The 13,268-nt window shown below is 44.1% G+C and overlaps 1 protein-coding gene across 1 annotated transcript in view; it reads left to right on the forward strand.

The window, feature by feature from the left end:
• Positions 1-405: 405 nt before the first annotated feature.
• Positions 406-13,268, forward strand: part of LOC121552348 (arf-GAP with SH3 domain, ANK repeat and PH domain-containing protein 2-like) — a 32,643-nt gene continuing 19,780 nt past the window's right edge. The window contains exons 1-8 of the mRNA XM_041865199.2: positions 406-910; positions 5,823-5,895; positions 7,924-8,069; positions 10,364-10,438; positions 11,158-11,207; positions 12,103-12,232; positions 12,488-12,573; positions 12,703-12,778. Coding sequence (XP_041721133.1) covers positions 779-910; positions 5,823-5,895; positions 7,924-8,069; positions 10,364-10,438; positions 11,158-11,207; positions 12,103-12,232; positions 12,488-12,573; positions 12,703-12,778 — 768 coding nt within the window. The 5' untranslated portion in view covers positions 406-778. The remainder of the gene's footprint in view (positions 911-5,822; positions 5,896-7,923; positions 8,070-10,363; positions 10,439-11,157; positions 11,208-12,102; positions 12,233-12,487; positions 12,574-12,702; positions 12,779-13,268) is intronic.

The following is a 13,268-nucleotide window of genomic DNA, read 5'->3' on the forward strand; positions in this document are numbered from 1 at the left end:
ATGTAAAAATAAAGAAAAACCCTTGAATGAGTAGGTGTGTCCAAACTTTTGACTGGTACTGTACATGCTGTATATCTTAACCCTTAACCTTTTTTATTTATATCAATCTGCAACATCTTGGCCATGTACCTATTTATGAGGTACACCATTTTGAAAAGTAATTAGTAACTAATCATTCATAAATAAAGTTATCATTCCTATGGCGCATACCTATTGCCGGAGCCACCTTATCCTCAACTTTTGACATAGCTGTCATTGCTAGTGAGTGTTGAACGCCAACTGAGCAAAGGTAAATCCATCTTTGCTCCTATTCGCCCAAACATGCAAATTCACGCGTTCGTCCCGCCCCTTTCTATGTTGAGGTTGACGCTCCAATGTATGCTCTCAGTCACAGTAAGTCCAGGTTGTTGTTTAAACTGGGGCTGGTGGGATAGACCACAGTGAGAAAGTGAAGCGATTTAACTTTGTTTTTAATTATTTTATTGCGTGGGCAAACTGGAATAATGGAATATTGGACTATTTTTTTATTCGAAGTGGATACAACGATAACCCACAAATAAAGGGACATTTTACTACTGTAGTTTTTACTGTATGTGGATCGACGCAGAAACCGGAATGGCAAACTTGGGAGTAGCTTAACAAATCCTATGGCACACTTTGAATTATAAATCTTACATAACCTTTGGGTGTTTTTTTGTGAAACTGACTATTGCTTCCTCAATTAAAGATTGGGAAATAAAGTATTTTATAGACGTAAACGCATTTACAGTGAGCTAAAATGCCGCCGCCGGAGTTAATCACGGTCACGGAATTTGTGGCTGAAACTAACGAGGACTACAAAGCGCCCACGACCTCAAACTTCACCACTCGGATGTCCCATTGTCGGAACGCCGTGGCAGCATTAGAAGAGGTGGGTGCAGGCCAGTGTGAAAACTAATATAATTGACTCGAAATGTGAAAAGGTGTTCTTAGATTTACATGTGCGCCTTTACGCACCTGTAGCCTTTACGCACATAGTAGGCCTAGGCCTAACCGCATTCTTACACAATTATTTGTCGAGTTTGTTCAGTTTCCCTGAAAGTGATACGGTTACAACTTCTGAACCCAAAATAGGAACGAAAAAAATACTTTCTCTTTGCGAAATCAAAGCATATTTTCTTATCCTAGTTGTGTTGATCCTCGCCCATGCCATTCCCCACAAGTGTCCACCAACAAGTGCCCACACCATAGTTTACATTTACATTTACGTCATTTAGCAAACGCTCTTATCCAGAGCGACTTACAAATTGAGTTTATAGGTATTCCATTCTAAACCAATGCCATTCAGCAATCTATAGACAAAAACATTTAGTTGACACATTGTGCTACAAAGGTCTCTGTGACTTATGCAAAAATATCTTACCCCTTTGTGAGGAAGCTATCTTATCTGTTTGCCTACAAGGCAGTTTCACTTTGAAAACAGTGCCACATGTTAAAGAGGCTTGAGCATATTTTAAAGATGTCATTATTGTAAGCTACAAACATCTCTGTGACTTATGCAAAAATGCCTTACCCCATTGTGAGGAAGCTATCATATCTGTTTGCCTAAGAGGCAGTTTCACTTTACATTTTTAGTCATTTAGCAGACGCTCTTATCCAGAGCGACTTACAGTTAGTGAATACATATTTTTTTATACTGGCCCCCCGTGGGAATCGAACCCACAACCCTGGCGTTGCAAACGCCATGCTCTATCAACTGAGCTACATCCCTGCCGGCCATTCCCTCCCCTACCCTGGACGACGCTTGGCCAATTGTGCGCCGCCCATGAGTCTCCCGGTCGCGGCCGGCTGCGACAGAGCCTGGATTCGAACCAGGATCTCTAGTGGCACAGTTAGCACTGCGATGCAGTGCCTTAGACCACTGCGCCACTTACTCACTTCTACATGTTAAAGAGTCTTGAGCCCTTTACAAACTTGAATAGTAGTACCACACCTTTAATACACAGTGGGTCCCTCACACATCCATATCAGTTGAATTGGTTTTCCTTACTAGGTCCCTAATGGCATTCATATGGCTGGACTATTTGGGACATAACCCTTGTGTTGTTGGCATAAGGCCTACTGTAGTGCGCGGTAGATCACAATGGGTGTTTCTATGGCATCCCTGGCATTAAAAAAAAAGTATTTCACCAGGCAAGCCAGTTAAGAACACATTCTTATGTACAATGACGGCCAAACCCGGCCACCGCTGGGCCAATTGTGCACCACCCTATGGGACTCCCAATCACGGCCGGATTGTGATACAGCCTGGAATCAAACCATGGTCTTTAGTGACGCCTCTAGTACTGAGATACAGTGCATTAGACCGCTGCGCCACTCGTCATCTGTTGCCATTCAGATCTGCTCTTGATTGGTCTCTGGAGATGTGCTGTTGTCCCAGGCCAGGCTGGTAATAGGCTGGTAATAAGGAAGTGGTCTCTCTATGCCACTGATACACTACTGGCCTTACAGCAGGCTGTATGAATCACTGGATTGTTGTCTCAGTGAAGGGCCTATCCATATTACGGCATACTGTGTTTGCACAATGGAGGAAGACACACACACACACACACACACACACACACACACACACACACACATCCCTATGAGAGGATCTGCTGATGTGTGTACAGTGTTGCAGAATATAACACATGAGGAGATGTGTTACATTAAGTTGAATCTGTCTAAACAAGGAAGTGTTGTATTGCAATGGCTTTCTCTGTTTCACAACTGAAAGTCAAACAGATCTTTCCCCTCTCTCCCTTTTTGATTTCACAGTTAATAGTGAACACATAGTGAATATCAAGTTGGACATAAACACACATACAAGCACATACACTTCACTCATGTTGAAAGAACAACACTGCAGGCAGGCAGCAGTAATGGCGGTTTTTACATCAGGTCAACTGACAGGCAGCACTCTCCTTCCCAGTTCCTCTTATCTGCCTTACAGTGCCTGTAGCAGCCTACTGTGGCTGCCTGCCTGTTGATGACAGTATCACTGTGGACTGGAGTGTCGTGCTGTTTGGTTGCCTGTGTTGCATGGTGGGTAGCTCTGGTCCAGGAAGCCTCAGTGTCAGCAAGCTGCACGTAATGCCCTGGACCAGAGCTACAGTGGGGAGAACAAGTATTTAATACACTGCCGATTTTGCAGGTTTTCCTACTTACAAAGCATGTAGAGGTCTGTAATTTTTATCATAGGTACATTTCAACTGTGAGAGACGGAATCTAAAACAAAAATCCAGAAAATCACATTGTATGTTTTTTAAGTAATTAATTTGCATTTTATTGCATGACATAAGTATTTGATCACCTACCAACCATTAAGAATTCCGGCTCTCACAGACCTGTTAATTTTTCTTTAAGAAGCCCTCCTGTTCTCCACTCATTACCTGTATTAACTGCACCTGTTTGAACTCGTTACCTGTATAAAAGACACTTGTCCACACACTCAATCAAACAGACTCCAACCTCTCCACAACGGCCAAGACCAGAGAGCTGTGTAAGGACATCAGGGATAAAATTGAAGACCTGCACAAGGCTGGGATGGGCTACAGGACAATAGGCAAGCAGCTTGGTGAGAGGGCAACAACTGTTGGCGCAATTATTAGAAAATGGAAGAAGTTCAAGATGACGGTCAATCACCCTCAGTCTGGGGCTCCATGCAAGATCTCACCTCGTGGGGCATCAATGATCATGAGGAAGGTGAGGGATCAGCCCAGAACTACACGGCAGGACCTGGTCAATGACCTGAAGAGAGCTGGGACCACAGTCTCAAAGAAAACCATTAGTAACACACTACGCCGTCATGGATTAAAAACCTGCAGCGCACGCAAGGTCCCCCTGCTCAAGCCAGCGCATGTCCAGGCCCGTCTGAAGTTTGCCAATGACCATCTGGATGATCCAGAGGAGGAATGGGAGAAGGTCATGTGGTTTGATGAGACAAAAATAGAGCTTTTTGGTCTAAACTCCACTCACCGTGTTTGGAGGAAGAAGAAGGATGAGTACAACCCCAAGAACACCATCCCAACCGTGAAGCATGGAGGTGGAAACATCATTCTTGCTTTTCTGCAAAGGGGACAGGACAACTGCACCGTATTGAGGGGAGGATGGATGGGGCCATGTATCGCGAGATCTTGGCCAACAACCTCCTTCCCTCAGTAAGAGCATTGAAGATGGGTCGTGGCTGGGTCTTCCAGCATGACAACGACCCGAAACACACAGCCAGGGCAACTAAGGAGTGGCTCCGTAAGAAGCATCTCAAGGTCCTGAAGTGGCCTAGCCAGTCTCCAGACCTGAACCCAATAGAACATCTTTGGAGGGAGCTGAAAGTCCGTATTGCCCAGCGACAGCCCCGAAACCTGAAGGATCTGGAGAAGGTCTGTATGGAGGAGTGAGCCAAAATCCCTGCTGCAGTGTGTGCAAACCTGGTCAAGACCTACAGGAAACGTATGATCTCTGTAATTGCAAACAAAGGTTTCTGTACCAAATATTAAGTTCTGCTTTTGTGATTTATCAAATACTTATGTCATGCAATAAAATGCAAATTAATTACTTAAAAATCATACAATGTGATTTTCTGGATTTTTGTTTTAGATTCCGTCTCTTACAGTTGAAGTGTACCTATGATAAAAATTAAAGACCTCTACATGCTTTGTAAATAGGAAAACCTGCAAAATCGGCAGTGTATCAAATACTTGTTCTCCCCACTGTATGTGGTGGGGAACACTACCACAGAGTCTCAGAGGAGGATCACTCTCTAGTCTAGTGTAGTCTAGCTCAGAACAAAGCTCTAGCTGCCTGGCTACATGTAACGTAGATCACTGCTGCATCCTGGGAGAGTCCCTGGGGCCTGGGCTGGGCTGATGCACTCCTGTCCTAGCATGCTATCTCTCTTTCTCTCTTTCTTTTCATCTTCCTCTCTCTCTGACTGCCCAGCCTGTCCCAGCCTGTCCGCTGGGCACACACTGGTTGAATCAACGTTGTTTCCACATCATTTTAATGAAATTACGTTGCACCAACGTGGTCCTGTGTAGCTCAGTTTGTAGAGCATGGCTCTTGCAACGCCAGGGTTGTGGGTTCGATTCCCACGGGGGACCAGTATGAAAATGTATGCACTCACTAACTGTAAGTCGCTCTGGATAAGAGCGTCTGCTAAATGATTAGAATGTAAATGAATTGATGTGGGCTGCCTGGTGTCCGCTGGGCTCCCTGGGCTGGGTGAGTGTCCACTGGGCTGCCTGGGCTGGGTGAGTGTCCACTGAGCGGACAATGTGGAGTAAAACAAAACAATTTGGTTTGGGTCTGCACGATAGTCTGAAAGAGAATGGCTGACACATCAACCAAGGACACAGCATTGTCATCTGCTCACCCAAGAAACTTAGTAATTACTGTACATATAAATTCACACGGGAATGGCTAAATGTGTCAGTTGAATGAGCTCATCTAATGTATTTCTCTACATTTTTTAGTAGGCCATTACAGGACCATACCATCCAAGTGTGGTTTTCCCACAAACCATTTCCTTGTTCTTACAGCCTCTCTCTATGGTTTCTGAGCTTCCATATCAGAGATTGTATCCTAGAAGTGCAGTACTTTTAATCAGAGCCCTATGGGAATATGGTGCCATTTGGGATGCACACAGAGTGGCTGGCTATCGCTATAGCATTATGGTTGTGCAGGCATAGCGTGGGCTTGGCTGGCATGTTGCCATGTTTGTGTTGTTACTGTGTAAACAGTAGGGCTTGGGGGGGAGAGATTTCTGTATACTTCCTGACTCATAGATGTGTTCCCTCTCCCTACAGGCGCTAGATGTAGACAGAGGAGTACTTCACAAGATCAAGAAGTCTGTCAAGGCCATAAACAACTCTGGCCTGGGTGAGTACAGTACAACACATTACAGTACATTAGTGAGTGACTCAGTCCTGGTGTAGTTTCCATACACTCATAATGTAAATAGCATCTACACCCACTAACCTCTGTACTCCAGTTGTGCAGCATGTTGGTATATCTCAATATATTACACAATAATATGAGTGTGTCTGACTCTGAACAGGAATATTTAGTGTATCTTGGTGCACACACACAATCTCCACACAGTCATGTAACTGCATTATGTGTTGACCTCTTTATGCACCTTTTACAGTTTTATTGCAGCAGATCAGGGTCTGAAAACAGTCCTGGTGGTGACACAGATTGGTGTTACAGCAGTGTTTACCTTACCATTGACAATTTTGAGGGCGTGGATTTACTTTTGGGGCCTTCGTGCCCCACCTGGAAATTAAACTATGGGAAAGAGACTGTTACAGGAATTGGATGAGTTCTGTGTTGAGACAGTGGAAGTGTAACCTCAGAGAGAGAGAGAGAGCGAAGTATAGTGTATAGCACCTCACCACATTCCTCTCATTCCACACACCTGTCCCAGCAGGCCTAAGGAGCATAGGTGTGTCTTTAGTAACTCCAGTCCTTCCTATAATACGGTATATTAAAGGTCCCTACTCAGTTAGACCCAGGCCCTTTTCTTCTGTGACTGTCCCTCTCCACCCTCCACCCAGCCCACAGACCTTCCAGTGACATCCCAGGCCCAGGGTCATAATCCTGGGGTGTTTTTGATACGGATCAGGGGCTGATAATCATGGCTCTAACCATAGTTGGATCTGCACATGCTGGAAATACCTTAAAGCTAGAATCCTTAATTGAAACATTAACAAGGCATTTTCCCTGCCCCTGTTTCGCTAAAAAGCCGTCTCAAATTGAGACAGAGCTATGGATGCAATAACTGACCATCCATTATATTAAATGTATAGTTTTAACCATGTTTTGTGGGTAAACAGTGTTTGTTTACATTTATGTTGTTTGCAAACATTGGGGAAAACAAGCTTATGTTTTGGGTTCTGATCAGGTAAGACAGTTGAACTAAGCTCATGAGGCATTTCTAAGTTATATTCTTCAAGAATCAATGGGTACATATCATTCATTCACGTTGCTTTTGTTTGGAGCTGCTGTGTAAACTAAACTCTGAGTTTTTACACACACTTTACAGGCCTTACACGCTGTTCACTGTTATAAAACGGCTGTGTAAGAATGGCATCGTTAGTCTGGTCCCAGATCTGTTTGTGCTGGTCTTGAGTTGACAACTCATATAGTTATTGAGTTGGCAAGACATCACAGACAGACTGGGTTAGGTGTTTTTAGCTAGGATTTAGCTAGAATTTATGTAATGTATTTAAGGCAGCTAAAAGAGTTGGGACTGGTGGGGAGTCAGTCAGGAAAGTAGTAGAACGATTTTCATCCTGTTTCTTGTACATGCACTCTGTTCTAGTGAAGCTCCTGCATGGTCCTGTATGTGCTTCTACATCTGCAATGCTTGCTGTTTGGGGTTTTAGGCTGGGTTTCTGTATAGCACTTTGTGACATCTGCTGATGTAAAAAGGGCTTTATAAACACATTTGATTGATTGATTGAACAGCACATCCAAGCCAGCTTCCTGTTTTACAGAGATAATTCCTCTATAGTGTTGCCTCATGAAGCCATCTGACTGTCAGCACTCTGAGACACTTTATTTATGCCCCTGAGGGGATAAAGTTGTATTTAATTGAATGTATTTGCCTTCCTCAAGCTTAGAAGTGATTTTTCATAGACCTAACTTGTCATTTTTCAGGTCAGGTCAATTTAGAAAATGGACAGTATAACAGGGATATATGAAATGTCCACTAAAAGTCTCACTAACTCCCATGGGATTGCATAGGGGATAATATTAATAGAAGAGTCTGTGTAAAGCCTCTTTGATTAGTTTTTAATGATGTAAAGTGTGTTTGTGACCCATGCAAAATCACCTTTACACAAACTCTGATTTGACTTGATTTGACTTCTGACTGTAAGTGACCCCTGTGTGTGTTTTTCTCAGCCCACGTTGACAATGACGAGCAATACATTCAGTCTATGGAGAAGTTTGGGGACAGCTGTGTCTCTAGAGAGGATCCGGAGGTGGGCTCAGCCTTCCTCAAGTTCGCCATCTTTACCAAAGAGCTCACAGCCCTCTTCAAGAACCTGGTGAGACCCCATCACACAGACACACACACAGACACACACACAGACACAGCCTAACCAGGCATTCTTTCTCTCTCTGTCTCTACATCACTCTGTCTCTACATCACTCTGTCTCTACATCACTCTGTCTGTCTGTCTGTCTCTACCTGTCTGTCTCTACCTGTCTGTCTCTACATCACTCTGTCTCTACATCACTCTGTCTGTCTGTCTCTCTACCTGTCTGTCTCTACATCACTCTGTCTCTACATCACTCTGTCTCTACATCACTCTGTCTCTACATCACTCTGTCTGTCTGTCTGTCTCTACCTGTCTGTCTCTACCTGTCTGTCTCTACATCACTCTGTCTCTACATCACTCTGTCTCTACATCACTCCGTCTCTACAACACTCTGTCTGTCTGTCTCTCTACCTGTCTGTCTCTACCTGTCTGTCTCTACCTGTCTGTCTCTACATCACTCTGTCTCTACATCACTCTGTCTCTACATCACTCCGTCTCTACATCACTCTGTCTGTCTGTCTCTCTACCTGTCTGTCTCTACATCACTCTGTCTCTACATCACTCTGTCTCTACATCACTCTGTCTCTACATCACTCTGTCTCTACATCACTCCGTCTCTACATTTACATTTACATTTACGTCATTTAGCAGACGCTCTTATCCAGAGCGACTTACATCACTCCGTCTCTACATCACTCTCTGTCTGTCTCTCTACCTGTCTGTTTCTACATCACTCTGTCTGTCTGTCTCTACATCACTCTGTCTCTACATCACTCTGTCTGTCTCTCTACCTGTCTGTTTCTACATCACTCTGTCTGTCTGTCTCTACATCACTCTGTCTCTACATCACTCTGTCTGTCTCTCTACCTGTCTGTCTCTACATCTCTCTGTCTCTATATCACTCTGTCTGTCTCTCTACATCACTCTGTCTATATCTCTACCTGTCTGTCTCTACATCACTCTGGCTCTCTCTCTACCTGTCTGTCTCTACATCACTCTGGCTCTCTCTAACTGTCTGTCTCTACATCACTCTGTCTGTCTGTCTCTCTACATCACTCTGTCTATATCTCTACCTGTCTGTCTCTACATCACTCTGGCTCTCTCTCTACCTGTCTGTCTCTACATCACTCTGTCTATATCTCTACCTGTCTGTCTCTACATCACTCTGTCTATATCTCTACCTGTCTGTCTCTACATCACTCTGTCTATATCTCTACCTGTCTGTCTCTACATCACTCTGTCTATATCTCTACCTGTCTGTCTCTACATCACTCTGTCTATATCTCTACCTGTCTGTCTCTACATCACTCTGTCTCTACATCACTCTGTCTCTACATCACTCTGTCTCTACATCACTCCGTCTCTACATCACTCTGTCTGTCTGTCTCTCTACCTGTCTGTCTCTACCTGTCTGTCTCTACCTGTCTGTCTCTACATCACTCTGTCTCTACATCACTCTGTCTCTACATCACTCTGTCTCTACATCACTCCGTCTCTACATCACTCTGTCTGTCTGTCTCTCTACCTGTCTGTCTCTACCTGTCTGTCTCTACCTGTCTGTCTCTACATCACTCTGTCTCTACATCACTCTGTCTCTACATCACTCTGTCTCTACATCACTCTGTCTCTACATCACTCTGTCTGTCTGTCTCTCTACCTGTCTGTTTCTACATCACTCTGTCTCTATATCACCCTGTCTGACCGTCTCTACATCTCTCTGTCTCTCTGTCTCTATATCACTCTGTCTGTCTCTCTACATCACTCTGTCTATATCTCTACCTGTCTGTCTCTACATCACTCTGGCTCTCTCTCTAACTGTCTGTCTCTACATCACTCTGTCTGTCTGTCTCTCTACATCACTCTGTCTATATCTCTACCTGTCTGTCTCTACATCACTCTGTCTATATATCTACCTGTCTGTCTCTACATCACTCTGGCTCTCTCTCTACCTGTCTGTCTCTACATCACTCTGTCTATATCTCTACCTGTCTGTCTCTACATCACTCTGTCTATATCTCTACCTGTCTGTCTCTACATCACTCTGTCTATATCTCTACCTGTCTGTCTCTACATCACTCTGTCTATATCTCTACCTGTCTGTCTCTACATCACTCTGTCTCTCTCTCTACCTGTCTGTCTCTACATCACTCTGTCTCTCTCTCTACCTGTCTGTCTCTACATCACTCTGGCTCTCTCTCTGTCTGTCTGTCTGTCTCTACATCACTCTTTCTCTCTCTCTCTACCTGTCTGTCTCTACATCACTCTTTCTCTCTCTCTAACTGTCTGTGTCTTGTTTTCAGTTGCAGAACATGAACAACATCATTACCTTCCCCTTAGACAGTCTACTGAAAGGAGACCTGAAAGGGGTCAAAGGGGTAGGTGTACTATATGTGTTATAAAATACAGTGTTTGACCATACCAGTCAGATCATCTGTTTGACCATACCAGTCAGATCATCTGTTTGACCATACCAGTCAGATCATCTGTTTGACCATACCAGTCAGATCATCTGTTTGACCATACCAGTCAGATCATCTGTTTACCATACCAGTCAGATCATCTGTTTGACCATACCAGTCAGATCATCTGTTTGACCATACCAGTCAGATCATCTGTTTGACCATACCAGTCAGATCATCTGTTTGACCATACCAGTCAGATCATCTGTTTGACCATACCAGTCAGATCATCTGTTTGACCATACCAGTCAGATCATCTGTTTGACCATACCAGTCAGATCATCTGTTTGACCATACCAGTCAGATCATCTGTTTGACCATACCAGTCAGATCATGTGTTTTACCATACCAGTCAGAACATGTGTTTTACCATACCAGTCAAAACCACGGTGACACAAGAGGGAGTAGGCTTGTCCCATACTAGTAATCTTGAACACATATAGATAGTCACTGGTTAGTCCTCCTGACTCCTATCCAGTCATTCAAATAATGCATTGTAAAGGTCTTTCTGAGCATGTGACTGACCTTTAACCTTTAATATCACAGTTTTGAGCCAGTTTGATAGTCATGACTTGAGCTCATATCATTTGTATCCCTTGTATTAATACTGTTATGTTCCTGTTTTATTTCCACAGGATCTGAAAAAGCCTTTTGATAAAGCCTGGAAGGATTATGAAACTAAAGTGTGAGTTAGAGCCATGTTATTATTATTACAACTCCCACTGTTTCACCACCACCACCACCGTTTGAGTTTCACCACCTCATACTGTATGTGGGTTAAGCATAAGTTAGTGATTATAGCTTACGAGCACAAGGAAAACGTGGTCGGTGGTGGGGTAGTTTAGTTGAATAGCCTGAGTACCTGTTAGAATAAGAGTAAGCTGCACCATGAAGTTGCATGTGTGGGTTCAGCTTTACAACAACTAGAAAGGGGGAAACAATGGAAGCTAGTAAAAGGTCAACTGCTACTATTCATGAAACAGCTGATAAGGCAGACAGACCTTCGGAGAGAGAGAATGAGACTAGGCCTGCTATAGCTGCACCTGCTGCCTGTTTGTATGTGAATACAAAACTCCTCACATTTATGTGAACACTGATTCTGTCTGTCTGTGATTCCTTTAGTGCTGAATGAACTACGGTATGGACAGACAAGGGGTTTACTTTACTGAAATTGTACGGTACATGTTGGACGTCCCAACAGTATCTTTTCATTTTCACCATGACAGGCATGAAATACATGAATAAGCTCTTTTATACGTTTATTTGATAAATTACTTAACATAAAGATCATTATAGTTCACTGTATGAGGGCTGGGCAAGTCATTTAAGAGTTACTAGTTTACTAAAGACCGATGCCTTGTACCAAACACCTGTGGCGTAGAGTCATAGAGCCTTTTGGTTGATGTGATTGACTGGTGGTTTGATGACTCACTGTAAGGGAATGATAACAATTTAATAACTCTTAACATAAACTGAGGAGAGTAAATATTGATATCATGTTAATTAGTGAATGATTTTCCTGCTTCATCCATTCATCCTGTGCTTCATCATCATCACTGAGACCTCTGTGTTCCCTGCAGCACTAAGATAGAGAAGGAGAAGAAGGAGCATGCTAAGCAGCATGGGATGATACGGACAGAGTTCAGTGGAGGAGAGATCGCTGAGGAGATGGAGAAGGAGAGACGCATCTTTCAGCTCCAGATGTGTGAGGTGAGAAGGTGGACCATGAGTGATGGAGAGGACAGGACAGGACTGTTTGTTGTGCCATGACAATGATCATGGTAGTTGTCTATAGAGAACAAACAGATCTGTGATCAGACTGGTGCACCAGGCTAGTGAAACCGGCTATCTAAGTATTTCACCTATCAGAGGCTATGCAGGATAGAAGACACAACAGGGTCCACTGAGGAGTATTTACACATGTCCATTGATATTGTTACTCTGTGTGTCTTATTCTGTCTACAGTATCTTCTCAAAGTGAATGAAATTAAAACGAAGAAGGGGGTTGACTTTCTCCAGAACCTCATCAAATATTTTCACGCCCAATGCAAGTATGTTGTTTTCATTTATCCAGTGATTTCAGATTAGCAGTGTTTAGTCAGTGCATTTGTCTTTTGTAGGAGGCTAAATGCTTGACCCATCTTGACTCCTGGTGATCTCTGTTTCCTCTCTCCTCACAGCTTCTTCCAGGATGGTCTGAACACAGTAAATAGCCTCAAACCTTCCATAGAGAAACTGGCTACAGACTTGACTACAGTGAGCCACTCTCTCCACACATCCATATTTTATAATATTCTCTTTGGATGTTGCCATGGTTTTACTGCCTGTCTGTCAATAATGTGTCACTTGGGCCTCCCGAGTGGCGCAGCGGTCAAGGCACTGCATCGCAGAGCAAGCTGCATTACTACAGATTCTGGTTCGATACCAGGCTGTGTCGCAGCCGGCTGCGACTGGGAGAACCATGAGCTGACACACAATTGGCCCAGCGCTGTCTGGGTTAGGGGAGTGTTTGGCCGGCCGGGATGTCCTTGACCCATCGCACTGTAGCGACTCCTGTGGCGGGCTGGGCGCATGCACGCTGACACGGTCGCCAGGTGTACGGTGTTTCCTCCGACACATTGGTGCGGCTGGCTTCCTGGTTAAGCGTGCATTGTGTCAAGAAGCAGTGCGGCTTGGCGGGGTTGTGTTTCGGAGGACGCACAGCTCTTGACCTTCGCCTCTCCCGAGTCCGTACAGCAGTTGCAAC

Source organism: Coregonus clupeaformis, unplaced genomic scaffold (genome assembly GCF_020615455.1).
Source record: "Coregonus clupeaformis isolate EN_2021a unplaced genomic scaffold, ASM2061545v1 scaf0041, whole genome shotgun sequence".
NCBI classification, from domain to species: Eukaryota; Metazoa; Chordata; class Actinopteri; order Salmoniformes; family Salmonidae; genus Coregonus; species Coregonus clupeaformis.